Source organism: Bos indicus, chromosome 7 (genome assembly GCF_029378745.1).
Source record: "Bos indicus isolate NIAB-ARS_2022 breed Sahiwal x Tharparkar chromosome 7, NIAB-ARS_B.indTharparkar_mat_pri_1.0, whole genome shotgun sequence".
NCBI classification, from domain to species: domain Eukaryota; kingdom Metazoa; phylum Chordata; class Mammalia; order Artiodactyla; family Bovidae; genus Bos; species Bos indicus.
The window spans coordinates 25,431,182-25,449,882 of NC_091766.1; the positions used below are offsets into that span (position 1 = coordinate 25,431,182).

Sequence of the window (18,701 nt, forward strand, 5' to 3'; positions counted from 1 at the left end):
AAATCCTGTGAGAGAAAAACTTAAAAATTAAAATTCACCAAAATAAACATATGCTGGCAATAACATTTTCCCCCCACTGTGACAAAAATGGTTAAACAAGTCATATTTTCTTAATCACATTTTATAGATATGACTACTCTGTTGAAAATCTTGATTTCAGGAATGGGAGATTTCTCACAGAATCCTCTTTTTGAGAACACGTGCTACTATTAAAGATTCTTATTCACCATACTGTATAAAAAATGACAAACCCAAAAGCCCATCGTTGTCCTTTGTTTTCGATGTTAAAAATCAGATCAGTAGGCTCTTCCATCTGAGTATGACACAAAAGCACAGTTGGAGCATGTTCCGTGACCCCGCCATGAATGTGTGTTCTCTGGCTCAGGGCTCAGTAGTTGCATCCGCCTCTGAGCTGTCCCTGGGCCAGCCCCGCACCCCTGCTCAGAGGCAGCAGCCCCCACAGGCCCCCGCAGGGGTGGACACGGCTAGTGCCTCGGAACTAGCATGGCCCTTGGGTTGTGCATGAGACTCGGTCTGTGTGGCCACTGCTTCCTCGTTTGCCACCCGCCTTGTTCCTCTCATAGCACAGCTGCCTGTTTCATCCTTCTGTTACCATTTCGAAACCATAAAGAGAAATCCACAATTTCAGAGTTCTTAAAGGCCAAAAGCCCCTGCCCGTTGGCTGTGACAGTTTTGGCAGTTGGGGAAAGGAATGTGCCTGCAGCCCTGTCCCCATCTAGGGGATCTCCTGAAAACACATCCTCCTCCTCCTGCTCACCCGATTGCTCCAGCACCTTCACTTAGAAGGCCACATCTCTCTGTTCCTTAACACTGTCTCCTCTCACTCTGTTTTTTTTGAATTTCTTTTAAACCCTGTGGATTAGACATTGACGAGTGCAGGATTTCTCCTGACCTCTGTGGGAGCGGCATCTGTGTCAACACGCCGGGCAGCTTTGAGTGCGAGTGCTTCGAAGGCTATGAGAGCGGGTTCATGATGATGAAGAACTGCATGGGTAAGCCGCTCAGGTTTGGAAACAGGTCCAGCACAGACTCGTTAGCATGACCTTGGCTTGTCTCAGAGCTGTTAACAGTGTGCTTGGCAAGGAGCTGTGGCGAGAGAGCACAGATCTAAATGTCAGACAGGAAATCTGCTCGTCTCTAACTCTTAGGGAGCCCCAGCCTCTTTGCGCCTTAATGGCAGTGAGATATTGAGACTGAGTTCTGTTTATTTATAGAATCTGAAATCACCACAGACTAACTACTGAGCAGGGATTCACTTAAAATGTATGGCGTTGAATGTTGACCCCCAAATTTATTTATTGTTATGAGAATCCCATGTTCTTTTCCTGACATTACACAAGCTCTTGGCATCGCCCACCTTTTAGCCCATTGTTTCATTTTTAGCAACTTTTAGGTCTCACCTCATGGGATTTACAAAGTGATCAGTCTAAAATTTTTCTATCACCTTGATTGGAGATAGAGACATATGATGTCTGGAGTTTAGACTGATGGAAAGCAAGCACTGTTTATTTTTACCTCTTGTGAGGCTGGTCATTTCATACAAGTAAATGCCTTGAGAGCTCACTGTCTTTCAAAAGAGAATGTGATACTTAAATCTACTAATCATAGAGAAAGGGAGGAGAACCTGATCCCATCTTGTATTAACCCAGCTCCTACGTTTGAATCACCATGACTCAGATAATGAATCTTTCTCCCAGTCTGTGTCCGTGAACAGTTTTTCCACAGAGTTCTTTAATGGCTCTCACGTTTTTACCTTTCAGACATTGACGAATGTGAACGTAACCCTCTCCTTTGTAGGGGTGGCACCTGTGTGAACACTGAGGGCAGCTTTCAGTGTGACTGCCCACTGGGACACGAGCTGTCACCATCACGTGAGGACTGTGTGGGTAAGTCTGTCTCCTCAGCACATAGACCCTCCCAGTTCAACCTGTAAAGAGCATAAGGATCAGAGGCTTTTCTAGTGAACTTGTCTGGGGCATGTGAAATCTAGCTGATTAAAATTTGGGAGTTCAGAGTCCACACATCTGGACACAGGCTGTGTGTCTTTAGAGAATGCTTTGGTGACACTCTCAAATGAGTGGCATTACCCCTGTTCCCCTCTTTTTTGTTACAAGCATTCTGGAAGGGACCCTGCCCTGTGTCAGGCCTTGGAGTTCCCTCCTCTGGGTCGGCAGGGGTGGGACGGCAGCTTCTGTTGGAGGGGCTGCTCCCTGATGGTTCATCTGTGCACAGAATTCTGTGCACAGAATCCACCCTATGCCCTGTGTCTGCCATCACAGGGTCTGCTCACCTGGGTGTGAGCACATGCGCTCCCTCCCGCCGCTCCTCACAGAAGCCCTGAGGCTTTCCTGGCCCTGGGCTCAGCAGGTGCGATAAGAGAAGACCACCGCTAAGTCCTGAAGCATTCCACAGGCTTTAAAACTTTACTTTAGCCAGGAAACGTTTTCTTCACAGGAAATCTTTCTCAAAGGTGTAAGCAAATAAAACAGTTTAAAATAAAACAGATCCCGCACTCCCAAATAAAAGCATTTGAACACATCCCGGGCTACACGTGTCTATTTATAACCCATATTTATATCACTGGGCTAATGATTAGGTGAATCTTAAATCATAGACCAGACATTTTATTTACTTTTAAACTTTTAATGTTTTTACTGAAGGAGTCTTTAAATTTTATAGAGCTTTACAATTTTTAAAAGTTTTGCATATGCGCTTTCATATAATCCCATAACTCTTTTTTTAACCGCACCCCTATTTTGTCCCTCCCCTCTTTTTTCTCCCTACTGCTAACTACTAGCGTGTTCTCTGTATCTATGAGTCTGCTTCATTTTTCAAAGTTATTATAAAAAGGTGAATTTAAAGGTTTTAAATATTTTAAATTCCACATTAATAATAGTACAAAAAGGTATTTCACACAGATAATTACAGAATATTTATTCATATTTGTGATACTAGTGACTCAGATCTGTTTCTTAGTTTAGAAGTTTATTTCGCTAATTAATTTTCATATTTTTATGAATTTTTTATGACTGGATTTTATAGCTGAAAAAGTTTCCCTCAATGTTATAATGCACATTATAAGATGTATATTTTTGCATGTTCAATAAAATATTTCATGACTATGAACATAAATCACATCATCCTCGTGGTCTTGAGAATTGAAAGTGAATTTCTTGTTATATCTGATTTTTTTCCTAGATCACGTTTGACAAGTAACTTGTGTAAGAAATGTCTCTCTACCATTTTCTTGCTCTTCTATTTTTGCATTATTAGTACTAGTTTCTTCCGCAGGTCTTTTCAAGAGTTTTTTTTTTTTTTTTTTAAGATATCTGCCCATCTTATAATAGCTTATTTAAAAGCAGTCAATATAATCTATAATCCACCTGTCCAGGCTCATTAAACACAGTGCCACGAAAACTTGAACAATGAAGGCCCTGTTTCCAGCCCCTCTGTTTTGTGGAACCAGCCATCTTCCTTCCGGAACCCTCATGTTATTTAGACAAGTGACTATCCTGTTAGGACCAGCTGAGCATGCAAATTCATATATTAAGTATCACCCAGCTTTATTTCTGGCATGTGCTAAGTGGATGGGGTCTAATGTGGTACTCACTAGCCACATGTGGCTATTTAAATTTGACTGAAAGTAAATAACATTAAAAATTCAGTTCCTTAGTCATACTCTCCACGTTTCAAGCACTCAGTAACAGCTGCACATGGCGCAGCATGGATGTGAAACAGTTCCATTAACATAGAAACTTCCACCGGACAGCGCTGTTACAGATAGAACTAAGAAAAATAGAGATTGCAGCATTTTCTTTGAATTCCCCCAGGAGATCACCTCTCTTCCCCCTGAAGTATTGATAAATAAAACCCTTTGGATAATGATAAAGCCCATTGCTCCAATGCAGCATAATCTTGATAGTTTAAAATGACGTTGTGATTTCACAAATGTTAATTCTGTGTATCTTTTTATAGATATTAATGAATGCTCTCTGAGTGACAATTTATGTAGAAATGGGAAATGCGTAAACATGATTGGAACTTATCAGTGCTCCTGCAATCCTGGGTACCAGGCCACGCCAGATCGGCAGGGCTGTACAGGTAAGGAGGCCAAGCGGGTCTGGAACTTGTATTTCTCAAGTCAGCCTAGGAGTGCTTCTGGTACTGAATATATAATGACGTCAATGGGAGTCCTTTGTCCTAAAAGTGAATCTAAGTATGGGGGCAGATCTCTAAGATGCCATGGTTTGGTGGTTTTGCAGAGGAACCTCTGCTTTTAGCCTAGAAAACGTCCTATATCTCTGTCTCTATATATTTCATCTTATATTGTGTTTCTGAGTTCTTTAGTCGTAGGTTACTAGAGCTAAATACATGTCAAATGAAACACTGTCTAAAGGAAATGAACTAAGAAAGACTCATGGTGCAGTGATAAATCAGCATGAATGGTGGGGAGAAAAATCCAAAACTAAGCTTTATCTGTTTAAAAAGAAAAACTCTCTTTAAAAAAAAGGGGGCGGAGAGTAGCTCTGACAAGTAACGTGGTGGTAATGTTTTCACAGATATTGATGAGTGCATGATAATGAATGGAGGCTGTGACACGCAGTGCACTAATGCAGAAGGAAGCTATGAATGTAGCTGCAGTGAAGGGTATGCCCTGATGCCCGATGGGAGGTCATGTGCAGGTACGGGAAGGAAAATCCACGGACTGTGTGTGCATGTGTGTGTCTGGTTAATTTTATCTTTCGAATCTGGCTCCAGATATTTTGAGCGGAACTGGATGGAAAAGATACGTGAGCTTAATAAAAGCCGTTCTTGTTTTCATTTGATGTTGATTTTGTGCCATCAGATATTGATGAATGTGAAAATAATCCTGATATCTGTGATGGTGGGCAGTGTACCAACATTCCTGGAGAGTACCGTTGTCTGTGTTATGATGGCTTCATGGCTTCCATGGACATGAAAACGTGCATTGGTGGGTATCATGCGAGCAGGATAAATATTTATGTACAGTATGCACACACACATATATACATGTAAGAAGAAGAGGCTTTTTTGGTTATTTTTAAAATTCAAACCGTTGGATTAGAAGGTGTAAAAGCGGAAAAGGAAGAATTGTTTGAAAGAAAAGCCTTAAAGACAGAATATTTATCTGCAGTACTGGGTCCTGCAGAAATTAGACACTATATTTGAAATTTTGTTTGTATATCTCAGTATTATTCTACTCATTTTTTTAAATAGCTTTTTAATCTATAGAATGAATAAATATTAACCACGGTATTGAAAATTCTCTAGACGTGAATGAGTGTGACTTAAATTCCAACATCTGCATGTTCGGGGAATGTGAGAACACCAAGGGATCCTTCATTTGCCACTGTCAGCTGGGGTATTCAGTGAAGAAAGGGACCACAGGATGCACAGGTAGGTGTCAAGCTTGTATGCCCTGTGTTTCAGCTTCTTGCCTTTCAGAGGTTAACCTGCAAAATCGTTTGTTCCCTGCAATGTCTTGTACTTTCACCCACACCAGGCTGTAGCAGTAATGTGATGAGAAACTGGCCCAGAGCACGTGTGATGTGTTTAGTTCTTCTCTGTGGTAGATAAGCATGATCTGAGCCACCGAGCCACAGACCTCGCTGTGAACAGGCTTGGACCCAGAGCGGGAGGATGGGCGTAGAATGTGGCCCCCGTGGTTCTCATGTGCTCTTGGGGCAGCATTCACTTGCTTAATAAACCTGCTGCCCCATCAGGAGATATACGTAAAGAAGGAGCACCAAAAGACCTGGGGGAATCTCAGTTGTTGCTAGGTTTCGAAGTGCTTTTAAACCAACAGAAATTAATCTAAACTTTATATTTAGACTCTTTTTCTTCCTTTCTTTCCCTCATCTTTTTCTTTTCTTCTTTTCTCCCCTCTTTCCATTTGCTTTTACCTTCTTTTCTCCCTACCCAAATTTACTCTTTTTGCCTTTGTTCCTGGTTAATCCCACCCACTTTATCTCTTATTCTGTCTCTCTACTAAATAATTTCAGCCTTTTAAAAGAGGGGATGGGGGTTGAAGTCCCAAGGTCAGTTCTTTGGACCAGATGTCCATCGCTGCTTAAGGTTCTTGTAGGGGTATTTTGCTCAAGCCAAGTGGTAAGTGACTTAGACTGTAGCCCAGACCTTCCTTAAGCCTGCACCTCCAAGAAACAGCAAGTAAGGAAAGAGCTGTGCGTGTTCATATATGTATATGTGTACACACACAACATATGCAAGGTACATATACTGATAAGCATCTGGTCGTTTTCCAGGTAACATTTCCAGGGAATATTTTTGTATATTGTGGCTGGCAATTTCTTTCAGGGAATTGTTTGACTTGGATCATGCACTTCCAGATTCTGTTGGAGTCTATAAACATATTAAAAATTAATGAGGTTAACATTTTCTCTGTGTTTGCTTTAAAATTTTGCCTGTACAGATATATCTTGAAAGTAGAATTAATTAGGTTGTCTCTTATCTCCTCCATATTCACTATGGTTTCTCAGATGTGGATGAGTGTGAAATTGGTGCCCACAACTGTGACATGCATGCCTCATGTCTAAATGTCCCAGGAAGCTTCAAATGTAGCTGCAGAGAAGGCTGGGTTGGAAATGGCATCAAATGTATTGGTGAGTAGTTTGCAAATGTAAATAAGCTTTGCTAAGACACAAAATTCCTAGAGGCTGTTCTTTGCACAGTTGTTAACCCACATACTTGAATAGGAACATGCCTCTTATTTTCATTTATTCTCTTGGAAAATCAAAGGCTGTATTTCATTGCAAGATAATTCCTGTCCAAGAAGTTTCCTTTAACCTTGGTATAAGTGATCAAATTATAACAATATGCCTTGGCATCTGCATTTTAATGTGTTGTTGTTCAGTAAGTTATTTGATGTGCTGCCAGAAATCTAAACAGCTGTAGGATGAAAAATGACTCATGTTTTTTCAGTCTTTTCCTAGGGTAATCATAAGATATAAAACCCAGTGAAATAAATGAAGGGAATGTAAAGGTTTTTTTGTTTTTTTGGTTTTTTTATTTTCAGATAACCTAAGTCTGTAATAACTGATTGATAGCAAGCTTCTTAATAGAAAATAGAATTTTCTTCCAGGGAAACCTAAATGTTTTGGATTCCAAGAGGCCAGATTAGAAGGAGAATGGGAAGACAGTTGCCATCCTCCAAGTTTTATGGTTCTTGACCAGAGGCTAGGAAGTCCTTTATAGCCGTGAGGCAGGGACCTGGATTTTACTCTTGTATCATTCATAGTGCTGCTTGGTATGCTCCGTGTTTTACATGCCTTAACAATAAAGTGTGTTCCAACATATAAAAATTATCCAGCTCAATTCAAAATACCAATTAAAGCAGGTGAAACTGGCCTCCCCACAATTCCTCATTAAAACTCTATAAGCCTGCGGATAGGATTAGGTGATAGTTTTAAGATCTCTTATTAAAAACAAATTAGTTTATTTGAATGTACTTTCTTACCCACTCAGTTGTTTTATACTTGTCAAACGTTTGTAGGTGACTAGAATTTGAATTATCATAGTTTCTAAATAACTTTGCTAAGGAACATTCAATCATGGCATCAGTAAGTCCACTAGCTCCCTACCCTAGCCTGGACATCTTTTTATCATTAATCCAATGACTTTTCAGCCATATCCCCATTCCCATTATTCTAGTACTATTTGTTTACTGTTTTTCTCCTTTAGCCTCATTTTTTTGTGCTTCTTGTCCATCTGTCACTTTGGCCAACTATTGGAAAATAGGCTGCCTTCAATACAAGAGGTTTAACCACGTCCAGGCAGCAGATCTGTCTGCTTCTTTCCAGCTCCATCCCCCTGCTCTTGCAGCTGTTCTCCGTCTCCGTCTCCCCAGCCGCCTCCTCTCTGTTAGTTGCTAAAAGACCTCCTCAGGTGTTTGCTCCCTCCCTCTCTGGTCCTCCTGCAATCCATTCTCCACATAGCAGCCAGGCCAATTTTTTAAACCATGGGTCCGATTTCTTCAAAATTGTCATTTTAGCCCATTGAATTCAGGATAAAATACAGCTTCCTTCACATGGTTTAGAAGACCTTGTGTCTCTCCTGCTTCACCTTCCATTATCCTGAGTCTCCTACATTGTGCCTTATCACTCTGACCTCCTTTAATTATTGTCACACCAAGCGCTTTTCCTTCTCAGTGTTCTTTATATATGCTGTTCCCTCTGCAGGGAAGACCCATCCCTACCTCTCTTTAGCAGGTCAACTCTTGCTCGTCCTTCAGGTTCAAAGTTAACTAAAAATAGTTTGTCAGTGGGACCTTCCTAATTCCTGCATTCCAAATTAGACTCCTTTTCTTATTTCCTCGTATTTCTTCATGGTACGTGTATAACAGTGTTTAATTTAATTTTCTGTGTTTAGCATGTGTCTTTTCCATTAGACTAGGGGCTCCATGAGCTTCCCTGGCAGCTCAGTCTGTAAAGAATCTGCCCACCAATTCAACAGACCCAAGAGATGTGGATTCCATCCCTGGGTCAGGAAGATCCCTGGAGGAGGAAATGGCAACCCACTCCAGTATCCTTGCCAGGAAAATTCCATGGAGAGAGGAGCCTGGCAGGCTACAGTCCATGGGGTCACAAAGAAGTCGGACACAACTTAGTGACTAAACCAGGGGCTCTGTGAGGTCAAGAATCATATCTTGGTTTCCGCATCTATAAAATGAACTTGAAAATTTTAATGGTAATTGTCCTGCTCTGAAGTTCAATATTATCTTGAAAATTACCCACATTTTTAGCGATAAAGTATCCAATGATAAAATTCACCCTAAGTAGAAATCAGAAGGAAATCTAGCCCTGGTTTTCTTTTAAACATTATAATTCTAGTTGATTAGATAGCTCAAAAAACACTTGAACTAATTATTTTGGCCCATATTTGTAGCGTGAACATTTTGGATCATAGATCGGAGGTCTTAGAAGATTAGAACTTTTGACTTTACCAATCAAATAAAACATATTCCATTTGGCCACTTTACATTTAAATTAAGATAAGTGAAAATCTTTCTGGGTGTTGAGATATTCCATCTTCATTTCTGAACTTTGCTGCTATGTTCTCTTGACATGCAGATCTGGACGAGTGTTCTAATGGAACCCACCAGTGCAGCATAAATGCTCAGTGTGTTAATACCCCAGGCTCCTACCGATGTGCCTGCTCTGAAGGGTTCACTGGAGATGGATTTACCTGCTCAGGTGGGTGAGGTCCTGATTTTCACAGCGCACTGCGTATGTTTTTGTCATTGGAAGAAAACTGTAGTTAAAGGAGGTTGAAATTACCTCTGTTTTTACATTTGACTTGAAGTGAATGTGTATTTTTGCTTACATTAAACACAAAAACTGGGAAATTTTTAAAAATAATGGCATTTATTACTATTATGTGGTCTTAATGACTGTCATTTCATTTTATTCATTAATTAACACGATGGCCAAAAACAGGTTCTGATTCCGACCACCTGGATTCAGACCTTGCCGATGCTGCTTACTGGCTGTGGAGCCTTAAGCAAGTTACTTAGCCTGTGTGTCCTTAATTTGTCCATTTTGGAATGGACATGGTGACAGTAATGATAATAATACTGTTTCCCCCCTTTTTTTTATATCACCGAATGGACAACATATGGGAAAACTATTCAGCTTCTTAAAATCTGTGACCTACCCAATCACGGTTATTTATTGTGTTTATAAAAATCTCAGTTTATCATATGGTTTTGAAAGGATTACATGGAATGATATAAGTAAAGAGCTTAGAAACATGCATCATAAGAGCTCAATAAATGTGACTAAATTCATACTACATTCTTGGAGGATAAAACATCCGTTCATTATACTCATGTAAAAGGCTAGAATCATCTTGCTGGACATAAAGAACAATACCTTTCAGCTTGAAAGATAGGTGTGTCTCAGTTTAATGTACATGCATTTAACCCCAAATTAAAAGATAATTTTTTGTTATGATTATTGACGTCAAGAACTCAGACTTAAAATTCTCTAATGCCTCTTTAAGAAAATATGTATATTCAGTTGTAAAGCTTTCTTACTTTTAAACCTCGGGTGCTGCGTCTTTCTCAGCATGTCTGTGCTCTGTGCTGTGAAGACAAGGGCCTGGCCTTGGAGTCAGACACGGCTGGACTCAGACCCTGGCTCAACTGCACGTTAGCTCACTGTGCCTCCCACGGCTCAGTCGGCTACTCTTAGCCTCGGGCCCTTCCTCTTCTAAACCTCACAGGGTTGGTGAACTAAATGAAAACATGCATGTCAGGTAACTAGCACACTCCGTGGCAAGTGTTAGGCCCTCAATAAACATTGGTTTCTGCCCTTAACCCCTTTGTCTTTAAGATCTATAAATAATGCTCATTTGTGTAATTAAAATAAGAATGAGATTCTTCTTTGTGTAATTAAAATTTAATGAGATTGTAATGGCATGCAAGAAACTTCCCTCATTTCCATAGAGTGTCCCTGCTTTACTTAAAAATGCTTGAATTAATGAAAGAAAGAGTTGTTCATTTTAACTCTAATGTTTTCAAATGAATTAATGCCATTTTAAGGTTAATTCCACCATTCTTGGCTATCTCTAAATGATGTTGCTATAGCACTGATGCATCAAATTAGCCTTAAAGAGAACTGAGACAGATGGGAGAGAGATCTTATACCTCATTCCTCCTGTTTATCGTGATGGAATTGCATGTTATAGATTAAACAGCTTTATTGTCAAGTGGTATACCTTTATTTAGGTGTGTATGGATAATTGTTTGATATTAATGAACACTAACTCAGGCCAGTGAGATTGGTTTAGTTATGGAACAGAGAAAAAAAAAATGTGTCAGGAGATTTGGAACTTAATAGAGATGTAATTTGCTCCTTCAACAGATGTTGATGAGTGTGCAGAAAACATAAATCTCTGTGAGAACGGACAGTGCCTCAACGTCCCAGGCGCGTATCGCTGCGAGTGTGAGATGGGCTTTACGCCAGCCTCAGACAGCAGGTCCTGCCAAGGTGGGTCACCAGGATTCCAACTCATTTCCAAGTTGGATCAACTGCAACAAATGAAACCACAAAAAGGGCTGGAACAGGCTCCACCTGGAAGCAGAATACACAGCACATGCTGCACATATAAAAGTCATTTGTTTAAGCATGGATTATTTTGCCGAATGAATAATGATGAAGGCGGCTTTCATCTCTTATGAAGTTTTCCTGGCCAAGAGCCAATAGTTGGAACTTTGGCTTATTCAATTTTTTTTTAACTATTTCTCTTTTTTTTTTTTTTTTAACTTTTTCTTTTGTTTTTAATCACTAAATGAATGACATGTGGATAAACTGTTCAGCTTTTAAAATATGATACGTTATGTACCTCAATCACTGCTATGTAATGTGTTTGTCAAAATCTAGGTAGCTCATTTTTGGCGTTACCTTCTTACCTGAGTCGGCTATCTGCATGTCTGGGACTGGAGGTCCTCTTCAGGGACTCCTCAAGAACTGCACCTTTTGCTGAATAGTCATGTCTCCTTCCTCTTTAAGTTATGACATCACCCCCTTTCCTGGAAATGGGACTTTGTAACTAGTGTGATATCTTTCCAAGTAAAAGAAGTTGAATTTTCTTTTACATTAGAGACTCAATTCACATTGCATCGAGTTTGGGTCATCATTGTGTTCTTAAGAGTACATTAAAATGTAAATAAAGGAAAGGACTGAAAATGATTCATATGCCATAAGGTTTTTAACAAAATTAGTGATTCATAAAAAACCTTAAAAAAACAACTCAGGCTGGCTGCTAGGCAAAGATTTTTAAATGAAACCAGATTATAGGCTTTCCCTACGTGAGTATCTAGTCAAATGAACAGAAATAGTAAATGCCAGCTTACACACACACACACACACACACACGCATACACTTCACCAACTAAACGAAAATTATTCAATCTGGGGCAGCTTGAACTAGACCCTGACTCTGCCCCACCACCAGCATATCACTGAAGAGAAAAAGTGTGTGTAAAAGATCATGAAATTTTCCATAAATATCTACCAGTTTGGATTGAATCAGAACAAGAGAATGAGTAGTAGGCTCTAGGAAAATACTAGAAACTGAAAGCATTTGTGCTTCTACTTTGACCTGCTATGTTGAGCAGAATCTAAAGCATTTTATACAGAGCAGCTGTAGAATGAACTTTATTTTTTTCTTAGTCCTGCTTCTTTCTAAGCATTGAAGCCAGTTAGTAGAAACTGTGAGTCAATATGGTCATGAAATTACACGATTTATTATGCACGTCAGCTAGACAAGAATTGGTGGGAAAAGGAACAAGTTACCAGGATCCAGACACTTTTGCCAACATAAAATTTCAAAATGAATCCTTTATACTTAAGACAACATTTGCCCTTCATAGTTCTATTCCATTATCTGGGGCCTAGGCCCTTCTAAAACTTTTCCCAGAACCTCCCCCAGGGTGATACTAAATAGTTTCTCTTTACTGTACTTCCTTCCTGTGTTGGCTTTCCCAAAATATGTCATTTCCATGTAGAGAAATCCCAATTGCCAGGGCATCTGAGAGTGGCACACACATAGCTTACCCTCTGCTCCATTTAGATAGGTGTAAACTTTTGAGATCCCCAAAATGTAATTCTGTGATTCTGCCTGTTTCTCCTTTGTTTTGTTGTTTCTTTTTCTATGATATCTGGCACATCTAGACAGTTTATCCTGAGTTACTACGTTAGTTTCTTGACATTTTTCCATCTTACTATAAATGTATGCCCCTCTGAATTAATCCTCTGATCAACATTGGTCCACTCAGCATCTACCTCTAATTTCTATAGAGTTTAAATGTTTGCTAGAGTTGGCCATTTCTCAGTATTCTTCACCGAAATGGAAGCGTACAAAACCTGCAGGAACCTCCTCAGGGACAGGTTAGGACTCCCATCACATGGAGTGAACCCAGAGACAGAACATTTCTTATGATGTCGGAAGAGAGATCAGGGGTCAGGTTCATCAACAAAAAGCACACAGAGCCCAGCAGAGGTCTTCCCATCTGTGTTTCTCATCTTCCCCCACCTTATGAAACTCTGGGCCACAGAGCAGAAGAAGCTTTAGTGAAACCCATACCCCAAGCTATCTTCCAAAGAAATCCGAAGATGAAAAAAGAAGGGAGGATGTCAAGAAGTTCCATCTAAACTGTATGGGAGTACAGTTGACACTTGAATCATGTGGGGGCTAGTGATGCCTACCCTCAGCTCAGTGGGCAATCCGTGTACAACTTGTAGTCGGCCATCGGTGTTCTGCATTCCTGTTTCCATGGATCCACATATTTAACCAACCACAGATAGTGTAGCTGTACTACTACACTGCAGTATTTACTACTGGGAAAAAAAAAGCCATGTTTAAATAGACACATGCAGTTCAAACCTATGTTGTTCAAGCACCAGCTGTATATAAAAACTCTCAAAAGAGCTGACCAAGTAAAGTGTGAGTAAACTGAAATAACAGCTGCTGTGCTGTTATTTCTATATAAGTAACAACAAAAGAACATGCAAAAAACATTAATCAGCTCAGAGTAGGAGAAAATTAGTCAAGGGACAAGAGCAGATTCCATGTAGGTATGTTGTACCATAGATAATCGTCATAAAAACATGATTGCACAAGTTCAAAGTAAGTATAAGAACAGAAAAGACATTGCAGAATCGGGAAACAAAAAACATGGGCCGATCGAGGAAACATCAGAGACCTATTAAATAGACACAGCAAAGAATAGCGGAGATGAAAATGTAATTACCAGTGAGATAATCATAGTGAAAAAAGAGGGGAAATAAATTAAGAAAAGACAAAAGCCATAAGCTTAAGTATAATGGGTGTTTCTGACGTGAAGAGTTCCTAAAAGTTGAATAGAAAAACATTGAGCAACTAAACATTTTCCTAAAATAGAAGAAAGAACTGAATATACAGGAAGGGGTAAATCATAAGACAAATTTTAAGCTTTATTAGATTATTCAAACTCCAGATAGAAAAGACAAGCCTTGAACAAGACAACCAAATACACATTAGAATGGTGCCCTCCCAGTTGTAAGAACACATGTGGCAAGAATATTATACCTCAGAGTTAGTTAATTATATAAACAATAGACATATCCTGACATGTGAAATAATTCAGAAAGAAAGCATCTATGGCTTCTCCTTTCTTGTCTTGGGGGAAGAAAATAACACAACTTATCAGCAATGAAACAACCAATCAAGAAATATAAATGGGGAGGCGGAAAGCAGTAATTGGAGAAGTGACAATAAAAACATTATTGATTTTAAAGAATTAGTACTAAATTCTTTAGAGATTATGATAAATGGCATGAACATTTAAAAAGTGAAAATAATGTGAATAACAGAAATGAGTTGGAAGCATATATATATTCATGCTAATTTTAATCATCATTGTGTAGAATGCACTGTCTTAAAATCATTTGAATTTAACATAAAGCCAAAAGGTGATAAGGCTTTAGTATTTTTCATCAATTCTTTATGTTAGAATTTCAGAAGCTACTGACATAATGAAAAATTGATTTGATGCTTGAAAATGGTTCAGTCTCTCTGAATGTGCATTGAGAAATACCAGTATTTGGAATATTGTTCATCCAATTATGATAAGTCTAGATAGAAGCATTTTTGAGTGATTTTTGTTTTTGCTGTCTTATTTTCTGTGTTGTTGCCTATCTTTGCTATTTGTTATCAATACTTTTCTATATTGTTCAAATTTCTGAATATGCATCAAGTTTATAAAAACAAGACAACATTCTTTTAAAAAACCTTATTTCACACAACTTTTTCATCATTCCAATGGAAGTTATTTGTAATAAAATTCATTTAAAAGTACAATGCATACATAGGGCTGATAATACAATTACATTTACAGCTTACTGCAACTCAGTTATAAACTAACTTAATGAGTCTTTACCCATTTATATAAAAAGAATAACTTTATTGCCCCAACACAAGTAAAGACAACTTGGCACATCAGTTGAACTTCTAAACACAGTCTGAACCATACTTTAAATATAAGATAATTGAAATGCTTTATTTTATCTATCATGAAAGACCCTTTTATACTAAAGATATAACTGTCTTGAGACAGCATTTTAGGATGACTTGTCTAGTCTCGCCTAAAATGGCATGCCTGGTCTGCATTCTCAGAATATGAGGTTATTTGTGTACAAAAATGTCCATCTTCTTCCTGTGAGTAAAAATACAGATTATTTCTACAGCTGGACAGGCATACATATGCCTTCATTTTCATATGAATGAGGAGTAATAACTTCTCATTTATTTTGAGTTAAAGCTTCATGGAAGACTTTTATAACCTGAATTTATGACTTGAGGCCAACAGAGATGTTTTAATGAAATTGAAGGAATGTGGGGCAATGATGATCTTATTACATACTACTAGGGAAAAAATTCTTTCCCTGTTTATAACTGACCTTATTAAAACAGGTCAGATTACAGAATAAAAAGGTTTAAATAAGTTAAATAATTTAAAAGATACATTTAATATTTAAAATGTTATATATTTTACATGTTGTAGATATTTCTAAAACATCTGAAGTTTTCATTATTGGAATCTTTGAATTTGTTTTTATTTTTTATTTTTTTATAATCTTATTCCCTTCGCATGTTTGTACTTAATTTAAAAAAAAAAATGTTTAAGCCCCAGGCCCACTTTTTCTTAAGTATTTTACAACCCAAGACAGTTAAAATACTGTCAATAAAATGAAATAATATCCTTTTATGTCTCTGCTCCATCTGAATGTTAGTTGGTTGCTGTTTATGTGACATCTGTGGTCAAAGTAAAAGAAAATTTTTTGCTCCATAAAAACATCTGAGGAGATGGAATAATTTATTAATGTCATCCAGTAAATTGAAATCTTTATAATCAAGAGATTACTATTTTTTTTTAATCTCCAGATATCGATGAATGCTCCTTCCAAAATATTTGTGTCTTTGGAACATGTAATAATTTGCCTGGAATGTTTCATTGTATCTGTGATGATGGTTATGAATTGGACAGAACAGGAGGGAACTGTACAGGTATGGCCAGTTAAGGGCTTAATTGCATTCTTATTAATTGAAAAGAACGTTTTGTGCTAGACATAAAAGTTCCCCAAATTTCTGCTTAGCCTGCTATGCCTCAGGTTATGCATTTTTTTTGAGAAAGGAAATTACATTCTGATACATTTATTTCTAACTGTGAGATTGATTTTTTGTAATGTAAACAGCTTAATTTTAAATATTCAACATGAAATTAGTAAAATATCTGTATATATTTATGATGTCCACATATGTGTACAGTTATACATATATTTAAGTTTAATTCAAGCAAGAAATGATAGCATGATTTTCTTCAGAATTGCAAGATTTTGATATAATTTACTTATTTATTTATTAAAGATATTAAATGATACCATCATGAATACTGTCTGATATATGGAAACTGCTTTAGGTGTGTACAAGGATTTCATTGTGCTGAGTCCCTCCTAAAGATTTTTAGTCTACTGACTTTGAGAATTTCCACCAAATCCTTTGGAACAGCAGCATGCCCAAGGAAAGTAAAGATGTTGATGTGGGCATTCTAAATGTTCTTCCTAGATATTGATGAGTGTGCAGACCCAATAAACTGCGTGAACGGCCTGTGTGTCAACACTCCTGGTCGCTATGAGTGTAACTGTCCACCCGATTTCCAGCTGAACCCCACCGGTGTGGGGTGTGTCGGTAAGTAAAAGCACTATGAAACCAACAGATAGAAGCACATAGAGTTAAATACTAGGACTCTCTTGATAATGAACTGTAATATGAGCATTCGCTACAATTAACTTAAAGTAGTACTCTTTTACCTGAAGTAAACTAGACTGCCAAAATACATGGTCAGTTTTATTCTGCTAATCTTCCAAGTCATATTTTGAAACAGGAATTTTTGAGACATCTGCTCCCACATCCTCCTCTCACAGACTTGAGAACCACGGCCCTAGAAGTGCAGTGACTTGTTTTAAGGTCGCAGAGCTTGCAAATGGCAGAGCTGAAGCAGTGTCCCCAAGTTGCCTGGCTCCCTGCCCAGTGCATTGACCAGGACAGATGCCTTTGAAATGTGGACTCAGTTTTACAAAGAATATGTTTCAGGTTCATGCATGACAGTTGACAAGGCAAGCAATTAATGGTATTTATACCATTAGTTATATAATTCTTCAAAACCAAGGGGAAAAAACCTGTATTTCTATAGGTATAAGAAAAACCTGTCTTTCTATAGGTATAAGAAAAACCTATATTTATATATTTCTTTAAAACCAAGAAAATATGGAATAAAATTTGTTAGTTATGATTAAATTCTCATTAAAAATTTTAATAAGGTTGTTTGTGCCTTTTTCTTATGAAAATTATTTTCAAAATTACTTACAAATATGAAAAGTAAAAAGGTTTGTTGGATGCAGATGGCAGATAACACTGAATATTTTTCCTAAGAGGAGAACCAGCAGTTCCTCTCGAGGCTCTTTATATCAAAGAAAGTAATATCATCACAGGCCCATCTAGAAACATAAGGAAACGTGTTCATTGCCTCGTTATTTGTGGTGGCAAGAATTTAGAAACCATTTTTGGAGAGTGGGTTGATTAAAAAAGAATGGCAGTTGGGCATTGTGGAGTTGACAGCATTTTATAAAGATAGAATGAGGCAAATGACAAAATAGCATTCATAGAAATTTAAAATGTGCACCAAAAAACCCCCAAAATACTAATTTTGCAACAGTGCAGACCATAAAAAGTAATATTAAGCACTTTCCAATGTTTGAGTAAGGGAAGAGGAAGGAGATGGAGAGCAGGGATAAAAAGGAAAGAGTGGTAGGGAGGAAAGAAGGAAGGATGAATGAATACAAACCTAGTAAGAGCAGAACCTTGAGTTAACACTTGTGTCAGCACCTGAGATTCGGCAACAAAAATAAAACTTAAAAGAATTGAGAAAAGAAAGCAAAAGAATGAAAAGCTCCCCAAGTGGTTATAATGTGCAGCTGGAGATGAAGACTACTTGTTAGACTGTAAAGAACTTTGGCTTGTACTCTGATTTGAGACGGGATGCCATGGGAAGTGCCCTGACCCCAGGTAATGCTTCTGAAGGAAGCGATGGTAGGAAAAAGACTGTAGGTGGGTCAAGAGATGAGCTAGGAAACGGTTGCAGTAGTCCAGGTGGGGGTGACGGTGGCTTGAACTCAGGTTTCAATGATGTTGAAAGCAGTGGTAAGTCATCAGATTCCAGGTATATTTTGAAGGTAATGTTGACAGATCTTATTAACTGGATTGAATAAGGAGTCAAAATTTGACTCCAAAATTTAGAGCCTGAGCAGTTTTTAAAAATGAGTTTTCTGTTTATTGAAAATGCAAAAAAAGCCTGGGAGAGGATTGGAGCAGGTTTTTTATGTGAAGGCAAGAGTATCAAGTGTTTGACTTTAGACATGGTAACTTTAAAATAGCTGTTAGATATCTAAGAGGAGAAATAAAATACTAGGCACTTGGAAGAAGGATCTGGAGTTCACGGAGAAGTGAAAGATGGAACCACAAATTTAATCATGTTTAGAGTGATGGAACTAATGAGGTGATCTAGATGATACTCAGAGACAAGAAAAAGTTTGGGAGTCACT

General features: G+C 38.2%; 1 protein-coding gene across 1 annotated transcript in view; it reads left to right on the forward strand.

The window, feature by feature from the left end:
* FBN2 (fibrillin 2) overlaps positions 1-18,701 on the forward strand; it is a 222,618-nt gene that overhangs the window by 158,803 nt on the left and 45,114 nt on the right. Inside the window, exons 26-36 of the mRNA XM_070793212.1 lie at positions 885-1,013; positions 1,782-1,907; positions 3,997-4,122; positions 4,581-4,703; positions 4,868-4,993; positions 5,314-5,439; positions 6,540-6,662; positions 9,129-9,251; positions 10,923-11,048; positions 15,985-16,107; positions 16,666-16,788. Coding sequence (XP_070649313.1) covers positions 885-1,013; positions 1,782-1,907; positions 3,997-4,122; positions 4,581-4,703; positions 4,868-4,993; positions 5,314-5,439; positions 6,540-6,662; positions 9,129-9,251; positions 10,923-11,048; positions 15,985-16,107; positions 16,666-16,788 — 1,374 coding nt within the window. The remainder of the gene's footprint in view (positions 1-884; positions 1,014-1,781; positions 1,908-3,996; positions 4,123-4,580; positions 4,704-4,867; positions 4,994-5,313; positions 5,440-6,539; positions 6,663-9,128; positions 9,252-10,922; positions 11,049-15,984; positions 16,108-16,665; positions 16,789-18,701) is intronic.